Source organism: Mycteria americana, chromosome 3, assembly GCF_035582795.1.
Source record: "Mycteria americana isolate JAX WOST 10 ecotype Jacksonville Zoo and Gardens chromosome 3, USCA_MyAme_1.0, whole genome shotgun sequence".
Lineage (NCBI taxonomy): Eukaryota > Metazoa > Chordata > Aves > Ciconiiformes > Ciconiidae > Mycteria > Mycteria americana.
The window spans coordinates 116,250,702-116,274,107 of record NC_134367.1 but is presented as its reverse complement, the minus strand read 5'-3'; the positions used below and the strand labels follow the sequence as shown (position 1 = coordinate 116,274,107).

At 56.1% G+C, this 23,406-nt stretch overlaps 1 protein-coding gene across 11 annotated transcripts in view; it reads right to left on the bottom strand.

The window, feature by feature from the left end:
• Positions 1-376: 376 nt before the first annotated feature.
• CUL9 (cullin 9) overlaps positions 377-23,406 on the bottom strand; it is a 35,261-nt gene continuing 12,231 nt past the window's right edge. For 3 of the 11 annotated variants that reach the window (XM_075496695.1, XM_075496697.1, XM_075496696.1), the window contains 36 exons: positions 22,343-22,533; positions 21,458-21,842; positions 21,031-21,232; positions 20,540-20,747; positions 20,242-20,435; positions 19,882-20,099; positions 19,507-19,738; positions 18,993-19,098; positions 18,479-18,709; positions 18,223-18,313; positions 17,967-18,138; positions 17,658-17,763; positions 17,160-17,255; positions 16,896-17,071; positions 16,231-16,364; positions 15,975-16,151; positions 15,584-15,699; positions 14,877-15,059; positions 14,364-14,521; positions 13,807-14,017; positions 13,543-13,708; positions 13,254-13,399; positions 12,958-13,075; positions 12,326-12,528; positions 11,987-12,246; positions 11,545-11,908; positions 11,083-11,223; positions 6,717-6,881; positions 6,464-6,627; positions 5,455-5,548; positions 5,158-5,232; positions 4,562-4,672; positions 3,148-3,265; positions 2,663-2,796; positions 2,376-2,470; positions 388-1,392 (listed from right to left, as the gene is read on the bottom strand). In XM_075496695.1, the coding sequence (XP_075352810.1) occupies positions 1,194-1,392; positions 2,376-2,470; positions 2,663-2,796; positions 3,148-3,265; positions 4,562-4,672; positions 5,158-5,232; positions 5,455-5,548; positions 6,464-6,627; positions 6,717-6,881; positions 11,083-11,223; positions 11,545-11,908; positions 11,987-12,246; positions 12,326-12,528; positions 12,958-13,075; positions 13,254-13,399; positions 13,543-13,708; positions 13,807-14,017; positions 14,364-14,521; positions 14,877-15,059; positions 15,584-15,699; positions 15,975-16,151; positions 16,231-16,364; positions 16,896-17,071; positions 17,160-17,255; positions 17,658-17,763; positions 17,967-18,138; positions 18,223-18,313; positions 18,479-18,709; positions 18,993-19,098; positions 19,507-19,738; positions 19,882-20,099; positions 20,242-20,435; positions 20,540-20,747; positions 21,031-21,232; positions 21,458-21,842; positions 22,343-22,533 (6,140 nt within the window). In that variant the 3' untranslated portion in view covers positions 388-1,193. Of the gene's footprint in view, positions 1,393-2,375; positions 2,471-2,662; positions 2,797-3,147; positions 3,266-4,004; positions 4,146-4,561; positions 4,673-5,157; positions 5,233-5,454; positions 5,549-6,463; positions 6,628-6,716; positions 6,882-11,082; positions 11,224-11,544; positions 11,909-11,986; positions 12,247-12,325; positions 12,529-12,957; positions 13,076-13,253; positions 13,400-13,542; positions 13,709-13,806; positions 14,018-14,363; positions 14,522-14,876; positions 15,060-15,583; positions 15,700-15,974; positions 16,152-16,230; positions 16,365-16,895; positions 17,072-17,159; positions 17,256-17,657; positions 17,764-17,966; positions 18,139-18,222; positions 18,314-18,478; positions 18,710-18,992; positions 19,099-19,506; positions 19,739-19,881; positions 20,100-20,241; positions 20,436-20,539; positions 20,748-21,030; positions 21,233-21,457; positions 21,843-22,342; positions 22,534-23,406 lie in introns of those variants that run through there. The other 8 variants (XM_075496701.1, XM_075496698.1, XM_075496699.1 and 5 more) reach the window with 8 other exon arrangements.

The window sequence follows — 23,406 nt, the reverse complement described above, 5'->3', positions numbered from 1 at the left end:
CCCGTATCTCCAAAACAATCCCACAAACCTCCACATCACCCCTCAAGCCCCAACAGCAGTCTCACATCTGTTTCCTGCTGGGCACCACATGTTACCACCTTCATCAACATGCAAGCATTCTGTCTTGCACCTGCTCCGAGAAACACCAGCCCCATCACTTTGCGTGGTCTGGTCCCCTGCCCTCTTTCCCATCCCTCCCCATACCTCTTACTGTTCCCCAAACTGCCCAGGAAGGAAAAGCCACTTTGCAGGGCAGACCGCGTGGCCTGGGTGAGGATACCAAACCCACACCAATTTCACAAATAAATCCTGGGACGAGCACATCCAGGTCACATCCTCCCCACACGAGAATGTCCTGCTCTCCCTTCACACCCATGTTCCCCATAGACAACAAGGAGGCTTGTGCTAGAAGAAAACTGTTTCTTTTTTAAACAGAACTTTTTTCAACCCTTGTTCCTCAGGGTTCTCTTTTTTGCAAAGATAAAGTATTATCTGAACAACCTCTGCGCATATATATATATATCTCTCTCATATATATGTGTGTGTGTGCGTGCATACATTTATACACTTAAAAACAGTCCTGCAAACTTGTGCCACTCATAGCAGCCCATCCTGCTTCATAGCAGAGAAGACAACTCCTCCAACAAACAGCAAAAAAGCTGTCCCCCTCAACTACAGGAATGCACTGAATCACATCCATCTGTGGCTCTGGAGGGAATCCCACCAGCTCCAGAGGGGAGGCTTTGACTTGACTGCTTTACAGTGTTTCTAGACACTGGCTGGATTAGATAGTGCCATGCTAGCACACATGCCACACTCACCTGTGCCCAGTCCTTGGGGAGAGCAAGCCCAAGGACACTGAACACTCCTTTAACGGGTGGCAAGCAGTCCTCACTTTGCAGCTGGACTGTGACTTTCTAACTCAATTAGATACCTATGGACAGAAATGGAGACAACGGAGAAAGGCGAGGAGATGTCTTTGAGAGACGTGGCCACAGTAGCACAGCCCATCTGTCCAGAGCAATGTTTCTGCATATTAAAGGGGAGTCACTGAGCAAGTAGCCCCCAGAGGAAATGTCTCTTTGTTCTGCTTGAGAGCTCCTCACTGCCTTTGAGGAAAGACACTAATACAAACTGGTTGAGACAGAGTAGAGGCAGAGGTCCAGGCTGGCAGGCTGGGTGACAGCCCACTTCTAGTCATAGGCATCATCATCATCAAAGTAGGAGTCACAATCAAGGTTATCTGACTCCTCATCGAACAGAAAGTTGTCTTCATCAAGGTCGTCATCGTCATCATAGTCTTCCTGCCACTGCGGTTCATACTCCTCATCTTCAACCTCTTTGCCACCTTCATCTGTGTTGGGGGAGCCACACAAGATGGTACGTTTTGGCCTATTGAGGAGGAAAGCATCAGAGCAGAGCCCTGGCTGTGAGCAGCAACCACAACCCAGCCCCACACCACCCTCCTCCTCCCTACTACCATCACCTCAGCATCCCCATCCAAAGTCATGCCTCAAGGACACAGCAGCTATGCAGGTGCACCTAGGAAAAGGTGATTAAATGGCCTTATCCATGCATGCAGCACAGGGCTGTGCCAGAGAGCCATGTGTGACTGGGCCAACAAGCTGCAGTCTGCTACCAGCTCTGGTGTCTCAGCCTCATTCCAAGGAGACCAGAAGCCCTGCTCTGAAACAGAGTGTCTCTTGACTCAGTTGTCATTCTTTCTTGCAACACTCAGCACCCTGTTTAGCTCCTGGAAACACAGCAGCTGTCAGAGGGGATTGGTCACACTGGGATAGCAGATGCCAGTTGTGTTTCTTGGTTTAAACAGTGTGTCGTACAGGAATGGACTTTGTTACGAACCCAGCACCTTCCAATCATACTTAACACCTACCAGCTCAGTATTCTAGGACAGGGAAACAACAAACCATCCATTTCACCTCTCAACACACTATTTTACAGCTGTGTCATCCCTTCTCAATTCCCTTCTTAAAATAAATGTCAGGCCCTTCCACCTCCCCCCATGTATGTTATTGTTCTTGCTTCTCTCATCTAGACACCTCCTAGATCTCTGAAGAAAGAACGTGACACTCTACAGAAACTCAAGAGAGTCCAGGGAGAGCAACTTCCATAAACTGGGTCTGCCAGTAATGGAGCTTTCTTGACCATAGCTGCATACCAAGCGGAGGTTTTGCTGGTCTCCCTACACCACCATGTCACTTACATTGTTATCTCAAACCACAACACAGGATGCAAGTAATCAGTATCTGTTATTAACTCTTTTGTATGTCAGCAAGCACAGGGGAAAACTCTAGTCACCTGCTTTTTGTCTGCACTCACCCACCTTTCCTTGTTACCGCGCTACGAAAACTCACCCTATACAGGCAGGGGCTGAAGTAGGCACATTTGAGAGTTTCACCTTTCTCTGACCAGGATCTGCCAAAGTCTGGAGCCCAATGTGGAAATCCTGCTAGCATGGAACAACAGCCAGAAGAGAGGCACAATATGCGATTTGAGGTATATTTTGTGCTGCAAACCCTTTCCCTACATACACACAGCACTAAGAGTCTATCCCCTCAGCTGATCAAGCCCCTTTCTAGCTTTGCCCAAGATCAAACTCGACCAGAGCAAGACAAGCCACTAACAGGCATGTGGACTTCACCTGTGTGGAGTGCCAGAGAATTGCAAAGAGACGCTCCTTGATCTGGTGTACCAACTCCAAACCAGCACTGAAATGCTCTGCTTTCAGGAGCTGAAGAGAAGAGGCCAGGTCCTGGTACTGCAGCAGGGTTTCCTCTGCAATTCAAGGCCAACAAAGTCATGCTGCTTCCCACACTCTTAAGCAGAGACTGAGTCCCTTGGCTCTGATTAAGAAGCCAGTCACAGCTACTTAGGTCTCCTGTGCACATACATTCCTCTTTCAGAAGGGAACATGTTGCTCCTTACTGCATCACTCTCCACCAGCAGCCAAACTGCTTCAGTGGACTTCCCAGAAATGACACCAAGAAGGCAAAAATGGGCTGGGAGAAGCGAGAGAGACCAGCTGGGTGCTGGTGTGTATGCTATTGCCCCACTACAGAGCTGCCACCCTTTGAACCAGACAGCTGGGAATGCTAGTCTCTACTTTGGAGAGGCTGGGGAACTTACCCAGAAGGATCTGCAGAGCATTAGTATGCAGCTCTAGGCTCTCAGTCTGCTGTTCCACAATATCAATGCTCTCAGTGTCCTGGTTATAGTAGCTGTACACACAGGAGTAGGCCAGCACCTGGAGCAGTACAGATCATGCTGTAAGCATTCAGATTCAGAGTGGGCAAGAATAAAGTAGCATCAAACCCTTCCAGACTTCATTACGTATCAGTGGCTGAGAGAACCCTGGCAGTGCTTCTGGTCTGTGGCAATAGCCCAGTGAACTATTATGCCAAGTGACAGCAGCGCCAGGCTACCTAGAGCTATTCGTAGAACTGGAAATGAATGTGTAATTATTTTGTACTGAAGTCTGAAATAACTGACTGTTCCCACCTGCAATCCATCACAGGAACACAGATTGTAAATGCTTAACAAGTGTGACTGACCAGCAGGCAGAGAGTCAACAGCCAGCACACAGACTCTACACATTGCTGGGCAGCCCAGGTTGAACTCAAGTGGCAATGAACTGAGAGAACTGAGCCCAAAGGGAAGCAGACATGGTGCTATACAGCACCAAGAGCCCACAACAAAGGCATTTCTACAAGTGACAAACTCCTATTATGAATGAATAACCCCTAAAGCCATCCAGGCACCCAGCAGGAAACGAGATCACTGTTTTGATTTAAAGAAATGGGCCAGAAAAGCCATCAGCAGCAAGCTACAGTGATATGTAACCTGGCAAACACAGGGGCTACCATACTGAAAAGACAAAACAGGGTCAGACACCCTTGTTCCACATGCCTCTCTCAAAATCAGGTCTGCCTGCACAAACAAGGTATATATTGCAAAGGCAACACTGCAAAGGCAATTCCCACCTCCTTCCTATGTTTCAGGGGATAGAAGACATTGCAGGCCTATGCTGTCACAGGCTTACTGCACACATCCAGTGGCTGCACTGCAAATCCTTCATAATGTGGCTATCAGGGCATGCAGTAGGTAACTCAGTGCTCCCAAAACACCTATGGCTCGTGAAACGAAGTTAAGAAAGAAAAATCATAACATGAGCATCAAGAGGGACTTCCTAACTGTAACACAGCATCAGGAGAGCTTTCAAAAGGTAAGTACCACCACTGGGGCATTTCAAATTAGAATGAACCAAGCCCAGTATATGAAAACCCTAAATATAGATCCTTGTGTTGATTCCATGGTGTCAACTTGAGCTAAGCTCCAAATCCTATGACCTGACTGTGAGGAACACTGCAGACAGAGCCCAACTCAGAGCAAGGGAAAGGCAGACAGGAGTTCTTCCCCTGTCCTCGTGCTATTCCTCTCCTCAAGCTTTTCTGTCTCCCCTTGTTTGGAGTACAGCAAGGCTGGCGTTTCCTCACTTTAAGAAAGGCATAAAACACACCAACAGAATAGAATCCAGCCTTACCTTCCGTGCCTGTTCTAGCACTTTGCAGGCATCAAGAACAAAGGTCAAAGTCCTAATTTTTGGCATCTCACTGATGGAAGAAACCCTGTTCCTCAGACTTATAGCAAATTCCTGCAATAACCACAGGAGATAGAAAAAAGTTTATGTCAAGCTCCACAAGATCAAAAAAATAGCACCTTCCACAGAGATAATTGCTAAGTATCCTGAAGTGCCATCCCAGACAATGCAGGCAGCAGGAGAGCATTTACCGCATCCAGCTATGACATCTCTACTGTGCCATCACTTCAATCTTTTACAGTATCTCATCTCTACACAGAGTTCAGCCTTCAGTCACCATTGCTCCCAAGTACTGCATCAGTTTGAGTACGTGAACACAAGTTAGGTGTTCAGTTTCCACAACAGACTTGGTAGAAGAAAGCAGGCCAAGAACTACCCGTTACACCAGAGCAAGGGTGAAATGACCAGGTGTCCCCACCTGGATCTGAAGCCTGATTCTCAGCTTCAGGTGAAATACATTGAGGCACAATAGTAATTGTCCTGCTCACCAGAGCTAAGGCAACAGAGTCAGCATCTGCAGAGGCAGGAGGAGGCCTTACCTTTGCATGATGATGAAAGGTGCATCTCTCATTGTAATCCTGAAAACGCTTCTCCTGCCAAGCTGCTTTACTAACCTGAAAGGAAAGGTAGAAGTAACCTGTAGCAACTTCCCTCAAGTACTAGGGTTGCCTGGAAATGGCTACCACACATACAGACTTTGACAATGCTATCAATATTACTGGCAAGTGCACAAAGTCCAGAGTAAAGGGCACAAGTGGAGATCCTCACCCTCTCTTTGAGAGGCCAGGTGCATCTGAACACGAGCATGAACCACTGGGATATAGCAAACCACTCACCATAGCGGAGCAGTTGTAATAATCCTTATGAGTCGGCCGCCAGGGCTTGAGGCAACGCCAACAGAAGCCATGATTACACTTTGCACACGTCATACTGCATGGTAGGAGAAGAACAATGGGAATCACTCAGTCCTAACAGCCACTTGCAGGCAGTTCCTCCCAGTGCTCCCCTATATCATAGGGCTGGAGTGTGCAGCCCAGTCACGCCCATTCACTCAGTATTCATGCAGCATTTCCCTGCATGTATTTTTTAAAGCCTTTGCTGGAAGCAGATAATACTTAAAACCAGTCATTGTGCCTCCAAAAATGAGCTGGGTAAATTGGCAGCAAGATCTCACAGTACGAACTTACCACGTACTTGAAGGGTGAACTAAGCATTCCACAGTTTGAAGCAAGATCCACATGAGTACCTCACCTCTTCCCTCAGTAATGCAGTACTCCACAGTGCAGAAAGGCACTGCACAGCCCTAGGGCTACACACAACATGTGGGGACAAATCACAGCTGGGCACTAAGGGCTGTGCCAGTGAAAGGAAGAAACAAATGGCAACTCCTAAGCCCTGGCTTCAAAGCTGGAGGTAACCACCCTATCGTGTAAAAGGCTGCCAGAGATCCAAGCCAATTCAAAAGAGGCAGTTAAAAGAAAATTGCTTAAAGTTACAGGAATAGGTGAGCATGAGAGGAAACATGGTGCTGAGATATCCACTCCCCTAACCTGTACCTCTGGATGTCTACAGCAGATTCTGAGAGCAGACAAGCGTGCGCTATAAAAAGGTGCTGCAAAATGAGTTGTGGTTCTACTACAGAGCTATCAATGGATTTAACTCTGAATGCTGGGGAACATTTTGCTTTTCCTAGGAATTAAAGGCAATCACTCATTCCTCTGAAACTATAAAACAGACCTGCTATAACTTTTACTCCACAGCCAAAAAAAAAAAAAAGCACAATGGACCTAACTGTATGTCTTTGCCCTCTCCTGTCTCCAGTAGCAAACAAAAATGGATACTCACTGCAGGCACCCCTCATTTTTCTCTATCTGAGCCTGGCAGCTTGGGCAGTGCTTCGAAATGAGCTTAGCCAGATGTTTGCTTTGGGCTTCACTTGTCATTCCCTCATAGTACCCATCATCATCCACCCACTGAGACATGTGGCTGCAGCTAGCAGGATAATGGGCCTGAAAGAGAGAGCCAGTCAACCACACAAAAGCAAAATGGTGCATGCCAAACCCAAGACAGTATTGCCCATGATTCAGCTCAGCCTCACCTCTGGGAAGTTGCAGTTGAAGCAGGATATCCAGGAGCACTTGGAACAGGCTGCCCCATAACCAAGTCCATTCTTAAGGAGGATCTGATCACAGCCCTGAGGGTTGGTGCACCATGTCAGGTTGGAGCAACACTCAACATAGCCTCTAAGGAGGGCTTTTTCATACTGTAATAAGAAGCCAGGAAAGGAGATTTAAGGCAGAGAAGCTGCATGGTTAGGCTTTACAACTGGGGTCTGGTGCCTCTGGGCTCTACATCTGACTGAACAACTGTTCACAACAAAACAGCACTAAGTTATTTTACTCTTTCATTCCCTTTGTGTAAATTCCCCACCCCTTGTGTCATATCTGGAGGCTGTTTCATATAATCACAGAATAGCTGAGGTTGGAAGGCACATCTGGAGATACAAACTAGTCCAACCCCTCCAGCTCAAAGCAGGATTGCTCAGGACCATGTCGTCCAGTTGGGTTTTGAGCGTACACAAGGATAAAGACTACAAGCCTCTCTGCCCAACCTGTTCCAATGTTCCATTACCCTTACTGTTTAAAAAAAAAAAAAAGTATTCTTATGTTTAAATGGAATTCTTTGTATTTAAATTACTGCCCACTGCCTCTTGTCCTTTCACTGGATATCACCAAGAAGAATCTAGCTCCTTAATCCCATTTGTGTATTACACATGTTGATAAGATCCACCTGAGCCTTCTCTTCTCCATGCTAAACAAACCCAGCTCTCTCAGCTTCTCGTAGAGGTGTTCCAAAATCTAAATCATCTTTGTGGCCTTTTGCTGGATTCTCCCTAGTATGTCAAGTCTTTCTTGTACTGGTGAGCCCAGAAATGGACATAGTACTCCAGATGTGGTCTCACCAGCACTGGGTAAGAGGGGAAATATCACTTTCCTCAGCCTGCTGTCAATGCTCTTCCTAATTCCTAAGAACATCCTAAGATGCTAGTGGATGTTCTTAGCCACAAGGGCATACTGTTGGCTTATGTTCAACTTGTTGTCCACCATGATTCCATTTTTGTTTTCTGCAGGGCTGCTTTCCAGATGGTTGGCCCCCAGCACATACTGTTGCATTGGGTTATTCCACCCCAGGAGCAGGACTTGGCATTTCCCTTTGTTGAACTTAATGATATTCTTGTTTGCCAAGTTCTCTAGTCTGTTGAGGTCCCTCTGAATGGCAGCACAACCATCTGGAGCATCAACTACACCTCCCATCTATAAATTTGCTGAGGGTGCACCTGGTCCCATCATCCAGGTCATCAATGAAGATGTTAAACAATGTTAACCTTAGTATCAACCTCTGGGTTACACCACTAGTGACTGGCCTCCAGCTGAGCTTTCTGCCATTGATCATAACCCTTTGAGCTCAGCAGGCCATCTCACTGTCCACTCATCCAGCTTGCATTTCATCAGTTTTATTCTATGAGGATGTTGTGGATGATGGTGTAGAAAGCCTTACTAAAGCTGAGATAGACGAACATCTCCCGTCATCCACCAAGCCAATCATCTCACCATAGAAAGCTATCAGGTGCTCTTTTTAACTTTTTCTGATTTTAAGTTCCTCAGCAGACTTTTGCTTAGTTACATGATGTGCAAAGGGGAAGGAGGTTCGCTTTGCCCACAGCCTCTAGACATTACTGCAGAGGACAAGGCAAACTGGTTATCAATAAGGGACTGTTCAGGCAGGGACCCAGGGATGCAACTATACTGCATGTAGTAGCTTAGTTTTCTATGCTCGGTTACTGTAGTGTAAGGACTGTGCAAACATACACAAAGCTAGAGGAAGTTCAGAAGAAATCCTGTAGTCTTCACAGCCTTCCTGTAGAGACTTTTGCATAACTGGAGAGCTGCTCTAAAGCCACCAGGCACAGAAAGGACAATACAGGTCACAACAAGCACTAGAGAGAAAAGGTGCAAGCCCTGAGCACTGAAGGGCTCACACGGGCTCTCATTCGTTTCTCTCTCTCGTGTATTCTCTCTTGTTCATTCTCTCTCTCAGGCAACCTAAACCAGAGAGTGTGCACTGACTGGCTGCAAGGATGTCAGCCTGTGTTATGGCAAAATGCCTGGTGGAGGCAAAGTCTCAACAAAGCCACTTCATTCTTCTCAAAGAGAGTCAACATCTGTGTCTGTTGTCATCCTGTTGATAAGCAATGTGATAGTTTCTGCCCAGACGCCAGTACCCAGAGAGATAAATGGGTACTTGAGTCAGTAGACAGCACCAAATCACAGCTTTCACAGAGGCTGAATTTCACAACGTCTGATGTCCGGAGTTTTGCTTTATCTTGTTTTCTTGATGAGGAGGAGACAGAGATGCAACTGCTGAAGTGGATCTAGGGTTCCTACTCGAACCATAAGAGAAAGAGCTGCTCTCAGGAAGACTAAAAGGAGGGGGAACAAGCATCCAATGAAGGTCTGGGAAGAAAACTAGCCAGGTACAATCAAGAAGTTGCCAAGTACCACATGACACTGACCAACAGATCTCAGAACCACCTTTGCACATGCTGAAGTTAATCCAGGTATAGAGCCTATGGCAAGATTCCCAGCAAAGAATCCCTGGGGGCAGAATGGAATACGACCTCTGAAGAATAGACTCTCAAGGAACTTGAGGGAAACAAGGTTGAAAGAAAACCTCTTTCAGAAACATGACAGGATTTATGTTTTGTAGAAATACAGCATTTAAAGTTTAAATTCAAATATTCTTGTATTAGCAAGAGTGCAACCAGCAGGCAAGGGAAGGGATTTCTCACAGCTATTTGGCACTGGTGACACAATTGGATATCGGGAACAGTTTGGGCTCCCAAGTACAAGACAGACATTAACAGACTAGAGAAAATGTCATCCACAGGCCACCAAGACAGTCAGGGGCTGGAGCACAGAATGTATGAGGGGAGGTTAAGAGAGCTGGGTTTGTTCAGCATGGGGACAAGGCAGCAGAGGGGGATCTTACCACTGCCTAAAGCTACCTAAATGTAAGATGCAGAGAAGACTGAACCTGGAGCAGTATGTTTTAACTTCAGCATTAGATCTTCACACAATAATCTGGCTATTTTGAGCACAAGGTTGGCCAGAGATCTCTACAGATTAATGCAACCTAAATTATTCTGTTGGCTGTATGTGTGACACTGCATGAGGCATTAACGCTCCAGCCGTACCACTTACTGAGCAAAAAGGGAAACAGATAACATTTCAGTGAGAGCATCAGAGCAACTTGTTAAAATTGGCTGCAATTTATGTTGATTTGCAATAATATTCTTTTTTTATAAAATAGCCATAGCAACAAGATATTAAATCCTGCTCTCAGACAGGTGTGACTACAGGATTTGGAAAGCCAGTAAGAACTAACTGCACAGATACATGCACTAGATACAAGATACAACATACAAGATACAAAAGATACATCGAAGGAAATGCTTGTCTGTAGCCTTGCCCATTTTGGTTGCCAGTTCGCAAGCTTAAAGAAAAATTATAAGATAGAGCAGTCTTTATGAGTACTGTTCATTTCTCCTTATGACTGTTCACACAGGATCATAATGACAGTAACGAGCTGGAAGAGGAGGAGAATATTTTTGGAGAAGCAATTGCTGGTGGAGACCTGTCTCAAACAACAGAGCAGTGGAAAACACATGAGACATCTTTTCTGTCCAGCAATTAACAAAAAGAGTCTGTCATGCGACAGTCACAGCTCTGCTGTTAGGTGAGGAGGGTGTTCAGCTCTAAGTAATAACTGAAAACTGAAAGAATAGGCAGAAAAAGTAGCTTCTGCCTCAGAACAAGCAGCTCCTGCTGCTCCCTGCTAACTGAGGACTAAGGTGAGCAGCACTCAGGAAGCCTGGTTTAGAGATGTCTGTAGACCCACACAGACTTAATTAGAGTGAAGATTAAGTCTGATGTGGTAACTCTGTCATCTTCACAAAAACCTGAGGTGCTCAAAGCCAGAGACTGATGGAAGAGAAAGGACGCTGGGGTCACTGATGCAGTGATAAAATGAAACTGCTGAAATGTTTTCTCTTCTTTGTCCTAGATTTTACAATTGCTTCCAGCACACCAGCGGAGGATACCTGAGCTGCTACCACAGCTCTCACCCGGTCCTCAACTAAGGATGCACCTGAAATGTTGTTTGCTGGAGACATGTTTAGAGGAAATACCACTGTGATCTTTTGCTGATGTTATGCTTTCCTGAATAGCTGGTATTGACCATGATTAGAGAAAACAGACACCACTGGGCAGAAATCTGGTCTGCCTCAATTATCACACTGCCAGTCTTACTAATGGGAAGGGGAAAATCAGCAGCAAGATTATCTGCTAGTGCTGAACAAAATGAAACAGAGCTTGGACACCCAGTAACCACCTCTCCTACTTCACCTTGGCTATAATCTCCTCGGAGGAAACAATGGAACAAATGAAGGCTGTAGTTGGCTGTGCATGGCACTCAGATATGGGACAGGTGCAGTTGACAACCATGTTCTGTTCAATGCGAGTCGTGAGATACTCACTCCAACAGGGCTGTGAAGGCAAAAGAGGAGAGATGAGAGCTAAACAGGAGCTGCACCACCTGGGTCATGTGACCCTGGAAGCCCCCCCCCCCCCCCCCAGGGTGCACAAAACCCCCACAAACCATCGGTAAGTACTCAAAAGCACAAAAGCAGGAACAGACTAATCAGGAGCTGAAGGATCACAACAAACAAGGGAAGCGAGAAAACAGAATGTATGACCTCTGTGAAAATCACCTGGTAACAGCTTCAGACAAAGCCAACCAACTGCCACCAACTAGGCAGCAGCAATTCCCTACCAAGTTACAGGAGCCAAAGACCGCAGGACCTTCACCTTGCAGCAGTAGTGCATGCAGCAGAGGGTTGGTGGCTTCTCAGTGGGACACAGCTGGTTCACACAGACTGGGCAGTGGGTTCCTGGGCTTGGGGGGGGCTGGGCATTCTGCACTTGCAGCCCCGAGGAGATGAGCAGGGCCTCACGGTTCTCCACATAGTACTGGATCAGGAAATCCACATTCCACCTGCAGTGCATGAGGAGGTGCCGAGCAACATCATCTGGGATGCTCAAAGTATCCTGGACCTGTTGTACTGTCTGGTTCATGAGCAGCTTCGCCTCCTCTGGACTAAGTGTGTGCCCCATTGGCACCTGCAGCATTGCCATGAGAAACTCTTCTGACCTGCCTATGCCAGGATTCAACCTGACATGGAGAAACGTGTCATGTCCATACAGGGTGGAGATGCACACCCCTCCAACACCTGGTGACATGCATTCCTACCAATATAGGCAGTCTATGCTGTCCTCATCTGGAGATGCCTCTGGTGGCCTGCTCTGGAAAACCATCTGTGCCTGGCCCCCAAGAGGTGTTGTGGGCTCAGCAGAGATGTATTCCAAGACATGAGGCCTCTCCTCCTGGCGCCGGAGATAGCCCTGGTTCAGCAGGTGCAGGACGCAGGACAGCACATCCACGCTGTGGCAGCAGAAGCTCAGGAACTGCAGCCCTGGACTCAACTCACCCTTCTGACAGGCATCAATCACCTACAGCAGCAAGGGAACCCCACACTGTAGTGTGCCACAGCATCCAGGTGGCCCCTCTCTCCCCTCAAGCCCTCCATACCCTAAACACCAGGTTGTCAATGTGAAGCTGCTTCTCCACCTTGAGGATGCGGGTGATGAGGCAGCAGAGGATGTTCCTCTTCCTTTCCAGGGCGCTGAGCTCAGCCCTCTCTGCCCGCAGGTACCTCTGCCGGGGCAGCAGCCTCAGGTGGCGGCCAGAGGCATGGGCCAGGGCTGCCTGGTTCAGCCGCAGTGCACCTGGAGCTAGCACCCGGCCCAGGGTCAGCCAAGCCCCAAGCTGGGCCCTGAAGGAGCCCCAGGACACACGGGGGGCTGTTGGACCCAACCCTGGGCCTCCCGCTGCTGCCTGCACAGGTGTCAGCCCCATCCCTGACCCCACACATGGCCCCAGGCAACAGCCACACGCACAACCCCACACACAGACCTGAGACCCAGCCACCCACGCTGACCCTCACCCCACGCATGGCCCCAAGCCCTAGCCCCACACGCCACCCCCAGCCCTACACACAGCCTCAGGCCCCAACTTGACACACAGACCTGCGCCCCGAGCACCCACAGACAGACTCACCCCAGCCCCCTCGTTTCCCCTACAAGCTCATGCAACCCCTACCCCAGCACCCACTTGGGGCTCAGACCAGCACCTCCCCAGGGGTGCCCCAGCCCCACACTCACCTCCCGACATGCAGCTCCACACCAGGACGCCCTCGCCGTGGGTCAGCGGTGTCAGTGCCTGGTGCACCAGGTCAGCAGGGAGCCCCGTAGCCTGCAGCAGGGCCTCCACAGCCACCTCCTGCAGGAGGGCACGGGAGGGGAGTGGCCAGCCAAGACCCACCAGCCACATGCCCAGCCAAACAAGGGGGGGCCCGTGCCCCAAACACCACTGGAGATGCCACCGGAAGGGAGGCCATGGCCCTGCTACACTCCAGCATCCGCTGCCTCCCTCACCCTCCCGCAACCCCAGCTCCTACCTCAGCGCTGTTGAAGCACAGCAGGATGTACATCTGCAGCGTGGACACATGGAGGACGCAGTCTCCAAACTGCAGTTCAGCATGGCCCAGCCACGTCCACTGCAACCGCCGGGGCTTCGTGCACTCCCAGCCCAGCTGGCTCTGGCCTGCCAGAGACAGCATCAGCGCAAGGGCTGGGGGCCAGCCCCGACGGGCACTCCCAGCACTCCTGACACTTCTGGCTGAGCCGCTGCGGAGGGCCTGGGCCCCAGCGAGACCACCCACGCACGCCCACTGCCGCGACACTCACTCCGCCTGCAGAAGTCGGCAAACTCATCCAGGGGAGAGCTCAGGGCCGCCGAGAAAAACCTCCCAGGTTCATCCATGTAGCAGGACGGGGAAACGGGCCAGCAGCGCGGGGCCAAGGCCAGCACCTTCACCTCCGGCACATCCGCCACCGAAGCCGTCCCCAGTGCCTGGGCACGTGGACACAACAGCGGCTCAGGACAGGCCCCAGGATCCCTGTGAGGAACGTGGGCGGCCCCCAGCCTCCTCACCCCACCTGCACGCTCACCTCGTCCAGGCCCATGTCTAGCTCCAGCAGCCGCTTGTCCTGCTCCTGCAGCTGGAAGAGGTAAAACTGCTGCTGGAGCTCCTCCGACTCAGCCAAGTTGCTCAGCATCTCTTGGGGGAAGCGGCTGGGGAAGCACAGCCCGATCTGGTCCACAATGGCTCCTTCCAGCCAAGACGGCCCTTGCGCCAGGAGCCGGTCCCCCAGGTAGTGCCTGCCACAGCCACCAGCGTCAGGTCAGGGGCTGGCCTGAGCCCCGTGGCCATCAGCCACCCGCCAGGAGACAGAGACGGCCCCGGCCCTGGCCTCACCCCAAGGCGCACAGGCCCGGCAGCACCTGTCTCCCCTCCCTGTCGCCAGCAGCAAACGTGCCTCCGCAGACTGGCAGCGCCCATGGGCCCTCACAGCCTTTCCCTCCACATGCCGGAGCCGGGAAAAGCAAAGCAGGAGCACCGCTGCCACGCCAGGCCAGGCTCAGCCACGGCCTCAGCACCTCCCGCGCCACGCCACACCACGCCGCACCAGGCCCTCTGGTCCCGTGGAGACACGGCACCCCTCACCGGTAGAAGTGCTCGAAGGTGTGGGCGAGCTCCAGGCCACTGAAGACGATGAAGGGCTCCAGGATCTGCTGCAGCCGCTGCAGCGGCCCTGCGCTGCCCACAGCCCCATGGAGCTCCTGAATCTGCCCATCAAGGTAGCGGGCAAACTGCTCACTCACCTGCAGAGGGACAGGGCTGGCTATGGAGAGGGCTCACCGGGTGGCTGCAGGGCCAGGCTGGGGGAACGCCCCTGGGGGAACGCCAGCTGGGAAACCCTGGGGCTCTCAGGCAGGGGCCGAGGGTGCCCAGGCACCAGCCTGAGACAGAAGGGCACCGGGGTTGGGGCCGCGCCATGACAAGCGTCATGCACCCGCAGTTGGGCACCATCCAGGGCCACCGCAGGGCAGGGCTCCATGGCTCGGTGGGGGACCAGGACATGGCCCACCCCGAGCTCGCCCCCGAGGCCAGGGCAGCCTCCCCAGCCTGCGCCCGGGGCCCCGGTACTGGTGCCGGTGCCACGCTCTCTCGACTCACGTGCAGGGTGGTAAGGAAGGAGAGCTGAAGCAAAGCCCCAGCGAAGCCCTGGCCCAGGGCCAGCACAAAGGCAGCCTGCTGCCCAAAGAGCTCCTCTGTGGCACCACGCAGGCGCTGGTACAGCCCGCAGTATCGCTCCACAAGGTCCGGCGCCTGCCCTGCCGCCTCCAGGAACCGCTGCACCTGTGGGACGCAGCACGAGAGGGGTGAGCCTCACAGTGGGACGTGCCCCGCGGCCCACGGGAACATCCGCAGCCCCAGCCCCACTCTGCCGACACCAACTGCCGGGGCCCTGGCCAGGGGCCGAATAGAGGCCCCAGGGCTGAGTACAGGCCCCGGTGCTGCCGCGGGATACCGAGAGCTTGGCAGAGGCACGAGCGCAGCCCCGAGGGCTGGGCAGGGGCAGCGGGGGCAGGACAGAAGCGCAGCAGCAGCCCCGCAGGAAATAAGTAGCCCGACACTGTACCTGTCTCCCAGCCTGCAGCACCAGCCTGGGCACAGGGCCAGGCTGGCGCCTGAGCCCCGCCAGGGTGGCAAGTGCAGCAGGGCTGTCCCCACACCCCTCTGGGCCCCGCGGAGGCCAGGTACAGCCCCGCACCTTCCCCACGCTCCCAGGGCACCGCCAGGCCCCGCTCCCCGCTACACCTGCCCGGTGCGGGGTCCCATGCGCCCTCTCCGGCCCCCACGGCCGGCCCTCCAAGCTCTACCTGCTGCTGCACCACACCACGCCAGCACTGCGAGATGCCCCACAGGCCGCTTGACTTCTCCACCACCGCCTTCACAGCCCTGGCCGGCACCTCCTTGTTCTTCCCCTCCTTCCCACCTGCCAAGGGACAACCCTGGGCTCGGCGCGGCTCCGTGGGCAGGCTCTGCATGCTGACCGCCAGCAGCCTCCCCCTCTCCCTGGGGGGCGCAGGGCAGAGGAGATGCCGGGGAGGCACAGCCACTGCAAGGGCACGGCCACAAGCCTTCCGTGGCTCAGAAGCCCCCTGTGCCACAGGGCCCTCCCCAGAGCTCCCCAGCGGATGCCCACAGCCACAGCCCGGCACTCTGGACCACCATCCTCCCAGCCCCACGGGAGGGTAGCCCCTCGCTCACCAGCTGCTCTTGCTTCCTCTGGCTCTGGGCTGCCGGGGTCCACATGCACCAGGAGCTGGGTCAGGCGCCGCACACGGGAACCAAAGACAGCACCACGGCTCGTGGCACGGCGGGACGGCTCCGCGCTCTCCAGGTACTCACTCAGCAGCCAGGCCAGGGGGCTGACGCCGTGGGGGTCTGCGAGGCCAACCAGACTCAGAGTGGGGTGCCTCAGCCTGGGGCACGGCGCGGACGGGCCCGGGAGAGCGCAGGGTACCTGGGCTGGTGATGCTCTGCACCAAGGGGTTCACCAGGGCCTCCCAGCACGTCCTGCCCAAGGCCCGGGCTGCCTCGTCATCAGGAAGGAAGCGGTCGGCAAAGCCCTGCTCGTGCTGCAGCGCCCGGTTCAGCCTGCAACAGCGAGCAGGCGGCACGCAGTGGTGCTGGGCACCCGCCAACGGCTGGGGGGACTCCCCCAGGAAAGCAGAGGGCAGCAGTCGCTCCCTGCCCTGCCCCTTGCCAGGCACGGTGGCTCCGCAGCCCCACCCGCCCCCAGCAGCCAGGGCCCCTCGCTGCCCCCGGGCCCTGCCCGCGCCGGGCCTTGGGGCCCTTGCCAAACTGGGGCCTGTGAAGTGCCTGTGGCCACGAGATCCAGCCGGCCCCCGACCAACCTCTGCCAGGCCAGGACGTGCCGGCCCCTGCGGGGCACCTCTCTGGTGGGTTAGCCGTGCCCACGTGCCCAGCTTAAGCCTGGGGGACCCCAAGGTGGCCCTGGCCCTCCGGGACCGCTGGTGGCCAGGGAGGAGCGAGGGCCCCTCCCTGTCCAGGCGGGACACCCAGCTGCTCCTCTCCTGGCCCTACGGTCCCCTCACGGGCTGCCAGCACCATCCCCCAGGCCCCGGGACAGCGGGGACGCGATGGCGCAGCCAGGAGACAACTCACCTGCCAAAGAGCTGCAGCAGTCGCCCCCGGTCCCGGCAGATCTCCTGGCACCAGGCATGAGCCCGAGCAGTGCAGGAGAGGAACGTCCGCTGGCACAGCTGCTCCTTGAAGATGGGCCAGAACGTAGGCTTGGGACCCAGCACCTCGATGCCACGCACACGTGTGTCAATGCCGCCCTACGGGAGAGCGCAACCCGCACCTCCTCAGGCCTGGCCCTGACGCCCCACGCTGCCAGCTCCCTGGCCCGGCCCCCTGCTCCCCTACCTGCTGGCACCGCTTCACCCGGATCTGGATGACGGGCCAGAAGCGGGTCATGTTCTCCAGCAGGATCACTCTGCTGTCGGAGGGCAGGACGGTCACCTGCAGGCAGACAGCGAGCCCTCAGCACACCAGGCAGCGAGTGCCGGCCACCCGGCGTGCTCCCCTGGCCACCCCCGCCCCGTTAAAGCCACGACCTCCGTCCCCCCCAGCAGCCCCTACACAGCCACAGGGCACCCCCTGCCAGGGCCCCACTTTTGGCCCACAGCCCCAGCACACGAGCCCACTGCAGACTGGGCTGCAGGGCTGCCCATGCCCAAGTCTCCAGCACCTGCTGCCTCAGCCAGGAGGAGGCTCCTGCAGCACGGCTCCTGCCATCCCCACCTCCCCGTGGGGCACCTCCCAGGGCCCTGGCACCAGGGCAAGACCTTCATGGGGCACAGCAAGGACCGGACCACCGCTCCCATGGGGCCCCACGGCCTGAGCAGCCCATGCGAGACTCACTGCGTTAAGCTCGGTTCTGATGGTGGCCGGGCTGTCTCCCCCCAGCACCACGACCCGGGCCGGCATGTAGCTGGAGTCCTCGCTGGCCACCAGCATGCTCATCTCCCTGCAGGGCACCAAACACGGTGCTGCCCAGCAGTCCCCACCTCCCTGCCCTGGGCCCCGCCAGCCCCACGCACTGCTGCCCACATCCAGCAACCCCCAGGATGGGGACCACCGGGGCAGGGCTCGCACAGATCCCCAAAGCCCTCTCCCTCCCCGCACGGCTGCTGGCCCTCCTGGCCCCAAGGCCCCCCAGCCCAGCCCCACCTGACCACCACACCACACTGCATGTGGACAGTGATGAAGTGGGAGCCAGTGCTGCCGTTTGACTCCCAGTACGTCTTGGGGTTCCCATCCGTGAGCTTGCTGGCCCGGTGGGGGTTGGAGGAGACCTGCACCTTCTCCCAACACTTGTCCTCCTTCACCTCCACGCTGGAGCCTGTGGGAAGAGCACGTGGAGCCTCCAGCCACAAGGCCAGCACGTGCCAGGCACAGGGCTCCAGCTCCTGCTCCCCGCGCTCACCTTGGCACAGGTTGCGCAGAAAGACGTCAAAGAAGGGGATGCTGATGGGCTGGTGGCTCCGGCGGTGCTCCTCAATCTGCCCCAGGACCAGCTATGGGACGGGGCAAGGCTCTTACCGGGGGCCCTGGGTCCTCCTCCCCTCGCCCACCGCAGGGCTGCAGCAGGCAGAGAGCAGAAGGCTGCCCCTCGGTGCCGGGGACAGCTGGATGGCCCCAAAACCCGGAGCCCCAGCGCAGCCGGGCCTCCCCGGGCCCACCTGGATGCAGCCAGCCAAGATGCTGGTCGTCAGCTTCTTGTAGAGGCTGGCATACTTCTCGCAGTCAATCACCAGGTCGAGCAGGGCTGGCGCCAGCGACGGGGCCGTGCTGTGCTTGTCCAGGGCTTTGGACAGAGCCTCGCGGGTGCCCACACGGCACATCGCCACCGTGCAGTCCTTGCTGGCGGTGGCCAGGCGGTGCAGGAAGCCAACAAACTCCTGCACCACCTGCTGAGCAGGCAGCCGTGAGCGGCCAGGCCAGTGCCGGGAACCCGCCAGGCCCCAGCAGCGGGGTGCTGCAGTGCTCCATCCCCTCCACCCCAACATCGTGGCAGCGCCCGCGAGCGCCTGGCCGGGCACGGCGCTGGGCACGCCAGCCACCGGCACGTAGCCACGGCCGGGACAGCCGCTCCCCGCCTCTCTCAGCATGTCGGCCACAACGAGGCCGGGCTGCTGCAGGCAGGGACCCCGCTTCACCCACGCCAGGCCCGGCTGACGCACGGCACACCCTCACCTCTCGGTCACCGCTGTGGGCACTCAGGGAGGACAAACAGGGCTCCACACACTCGTGCCAGGGCAGCACATCCTCCTGGTAACTGTCCAGGAACTTGTTCAGGATCCTGAGTGACGGAGGGGGCCCACTCAGGCCGGGGCACACGGGCAGCGGTGCCAGAGGCAGCCCTGCGTCCCTGCCCCACTGGGAAGGCCAGCACCCCACAGGGACTGGGAGCCAAGGCTCCCCAGGCACCTTGGACACCCCACCAGCACCCAGGCACGTGCTGCGCTGCCCCCGCGTGTCCCCACCAGCACCCAGGCACGTGCTGCTCTGTCCCCACACGGCCCTGTGCCCCAGGACACCCCAATCAGCACTCGCATATGTGCTGGGGTTGCACCTGCCCCTGCCCCGGTGAAGAAGAACAGCCCCACCAGGACCCACAAACATGCACCGTGTCCCCCCAACATCACCACCGGCACCCACACACCTGCTGCGGAGGCCCCAGACCCCCACCAAATGCCCCTGGACCCACCTGAGGATGCTCAGGCTCACAGCCTTCTCTGCCCCCAGCAGCTCAAAGCTGCGCAGCAGCAGCCTGAAGCACCTGTGGTCCTGCAGCAGCTGGGCCACCTCGCCAGAGGGGACGGGGACTTCACCACAGAGCTGCCGCTCTAGGGCCACCACCACGTCCTTGGACAAGATGCTGTCCCCCAGGCCACCCAGAAGCGTCTGCATGTCCCTCAGGTCCAGTGGGGCCTCTCTGCCTGCCATGACAAGGACACACGGGCCCAGCCCAGGCACTCGCTTGAGAGGCACCAGCGGGGTGCTCTGCCCTGGCAGGTGAGGCAGCCCTGCCCACTGCATCCGTGGGGCCATGGCGTGGCGGGGGGTGCGCGTGGAACGCTACCTGCCATCTCCAGGCCCAGGGGCAGCCGGTGCTCCGCAAGGCGGTTGATCACGCTGAGGGCCAGCATCGCGTGAGGGCAGCCAGTGCTCTGCCTGTCCCACCAGCAGCTCTGCAGCACCGTGGGGAGATCGCAGCTTGCCAGCTGCTCCGCCAGGCCACGGTGGCTGTCGATCAGCATGTTCACCACCAGCAAGCCGTTCTGCACCCCTGAGGAGCCCCTGCAGGGACAGAGCGATGCGGGTGCCTTCCTCCCCCAAGCACGGAGCCTCCCCTGTGCTCACAAGCCACCTGCCTGCCTTGCCCACCCCCCACGCAGAGGGTCCCCCCCACCCCCAGCTGCTGTCCTCACCCTGCCCCTACCCTGGGACCCGCTGCATGGTGCTCATGGCAGCAGGGATGGCACGCAGCAGGCTTGCCGAGCCCTCGCTGGAGGCAGAGCCAATGCTGGCAAAGATCTCCCGCATCATCTGCGCGTCGGCATGGTTCAGGGGCAAGGGCTTCCCGCCGGCACCTCCTGGCTCGCCGGCCACAGCTCCCACCAGTACCTTCAGGGCCTGCAAGGTCAACAGCACTCAGGAGGGCAGCGGGCATCTCCACCACACCTGGGCGAGCCTGCACCCTGCCCGCCCACCTACGGCATCCCCTCTGCCACGCTCACCGCCAGGCCAGCCTGCTGCACCAGGGCGGAGGAGCCATGCTGCTGCATGCAGGCCAGCACAGCCCGCACACCGCCCTCCGTGGCAAACCGCACACGCCAGTCGTACTTCGCCATGAGCACAGCCAGCAGCCGCAGCGTCACCACCACCAGGGCCTTCTCTGCCACCTCAGTGCTCAGCAGCTCCACTGCCACCTTCACCAGCTTCTCCCTGCATGGGAAAGGACACCTCAGGAGGAGCCTCCTGGCACTGCCCCTGGCACCCTGGGCCCTGCCAGCCACCTTCTCCCTGCCCACATGGCTCCACCCCAGCTGGGTCAGCCCCAGGAATGAGACCGCCTGGGACAAAGGGACACAAGATCCATCTCTCTTCTCGCTGAGCACGCAGGGACGTACCGGCCTTCACACTTCCACTGCTACCTCCTGCACTCCCACCCTGCCAAAACAGCCCTCCCCAGCCAGCAGGAGGAGTGCGCAGCACCCCCATAGCTCACCCAACACTCCTGGTCCCCAGCCCGCCCTGGGCTTTGCCGACTTGCTGCTCGGGCTCAGGCTCCTCCTCCAGGATCTTCACAATGTGCTGGAGCCCGGCTAAGCGCAGCCCCACCTCTGAGCTGCTGCTCTGGATCATATCCACCGTGGCTGCAACCTTGGCCAGCGAGCCCCTCTCGCTCACCCCCTTGGAGCTGACCAACACTGGTGGGAGGGAGGCAGGGACACAGGCGTCAGGGCAGCAGGAACAACCCCAGCAATTCCCGGGGTGCCATGCACCCACAGACCCAGCACCCACAGGCCCCCCCCCCTCCCCAGGCAACCTCCGGGTGCCTCGCCTCCCATGCCCTGCCCAGAGCCTTCCTCCGTCGAGACAACGGAGCCGCCTCCAGCATCATGCATGTGCCCCAGTGCATAGCAGGCAATTACCTTTGATCTGCTCCTCCATCACCTCCGGGAAGAACAGCCCTTCCCTCGCAAGGAGCTCGCTGAACAGCTGGGAATCCGACTTCACCGCCACAGCGGGGGCTCGGGGTGGCACTGTGGCTGCGGAAAGGTCTTCCTTCACTGCCTTGGCCGTCGTGGCTTCAGGGCTAGTGCTCCTGCAGCTGGCGCCCTCCGAGGACACCACGGTGCTCCCTCCGCCATCCTGCTCGGCCCCTCTACCGAGGAAGTATTTGGCGTAGATGTGGGAGCTGCGCAGGTCACGCTGAGCGCTGCCCTGGCACCGCTTCTCCAAGACCAGCAGCACCTTCTGGGCCAGCTCCACAGGTACCGACAGCTGGATCAGGGCTTCTTCATCCACCTCCAACAGCTAGACAGATGGGGTCAAGTTAAGCCTCACAGACTTGCCACAGACCCCGTGCCCCTTGTGATGACCAGTGCCAGAACGGACAGAAAGGCTGCACCGCCGGAGGCCCCCAGGGCCACTCCCCAGTGCCACCCTCCCCTGGCTGTCCCCAACCCCACTAACACCAGCCCAGACCTCCCACCTGTACTCATCACCCAACCGCAACCAGCAGAACCACCCCATGGGCTTGCCTCGCCTACCCAAACCTCGCTGGACACAGTCACTCTTCCAGGGTCATGGGAGACTGCGTTTCCTCTCATCTCTCCTCACCCCTTTCCTGTGCCCAGCTCCCCACGCTTTTGCCATCCCCCGCTCACCCCCCCATTTCAGTCCCATTTCTGCCCCGTTCAGGCTGTCTCTGCGCAGCTCACGCTTGCCGTCTCCTCCTCCGGGCCCAGTCCCTTCCCTAACGTTCTCCCTCGCTCCCTCCCTCTCATTTCCCCACTGCAGGCTCTGGCCCATACCTGCTCTCCCCAGTTCTGCTGGATGAGACAGGTGATCTCTTTCTGCTCCTGCGCTTCCAGCTTCTTCACAAAGAAGAGCAGCTCCCACCACTCGGCACGGCTCAGGATCTCTGCAGCCTTGGTTGGCTGCTCCCCCAGGTAAGGCAGGGAGTACAGCCCCCCAAAGGGCTTGCAGAAAAATGGCTGCGCAACTGCAGGAGAACAGAGCAAGGAAGGGCACTGTCAGCTCTGCCAGCTCCCCCATCCTCTGCTGCACACCCCACGTTCCCCAGGGAAAGAGCTCATGCAGACTATCTGGGCAGAAGAGATCCCCACCGTCCCACAGCCTGCTGTGGGAAAGGGAGGTGACAGGAGGGCAGTGAGAGAGGGGGAACATGCTGGGAGGAGACACCAGAAGCTGTAGAGATGGTGATTACCATCTTCACTTGAACCTCTTTGGGCTGTAGAACAGAAAAAGCACACGCTCAAAATGGGTACCTCTAGCTCACTGCTCCCCCAACCTGTTCCCACAGTGCCTGGACCAGCCAGGGCAACGCACTCGGACATCCAGTACCAGCAGAATTCACAGTGCCAGCGTGCAGCTACAGAAGGGGAAACAGATCTGGCCCAAGATGCTAGAGGAGTCAATGGATAGGAAGTTAACTCTGCCATGAGCAGAATCTCTCTTTTCCAAACGCCTCCTGCTGGCTAACTTATAGGCAAAAGCAAAACGAGACTGCACAGTTATCACGCTTCTTTTAGCTAATGCATCCAAAGGGAGATGAAGGGAGGGAGATAAAATCCATTATGTAGGTTAGATATTCCCCAGGTAATTTAGAAATAAGAGCTGAATCAACACTTGCTGATATCTGCTAAGCAACAACTTGCAGCTCTCTCTGCAAATGCAAGGTGGGAGACATTCACCACCTCAAGACTAAACAGAAAAGGGCCAAACTCACTCCAAGAGGCTCAAGCGTGCTAAAAGCAACTACATACACAGCTAATTACCAACAGTCAGTCAACATGAGCTAATTTATCCAATTGTCAAGATCCAAAGCAGAAAGCATCTACTTTTTCAATTCAAT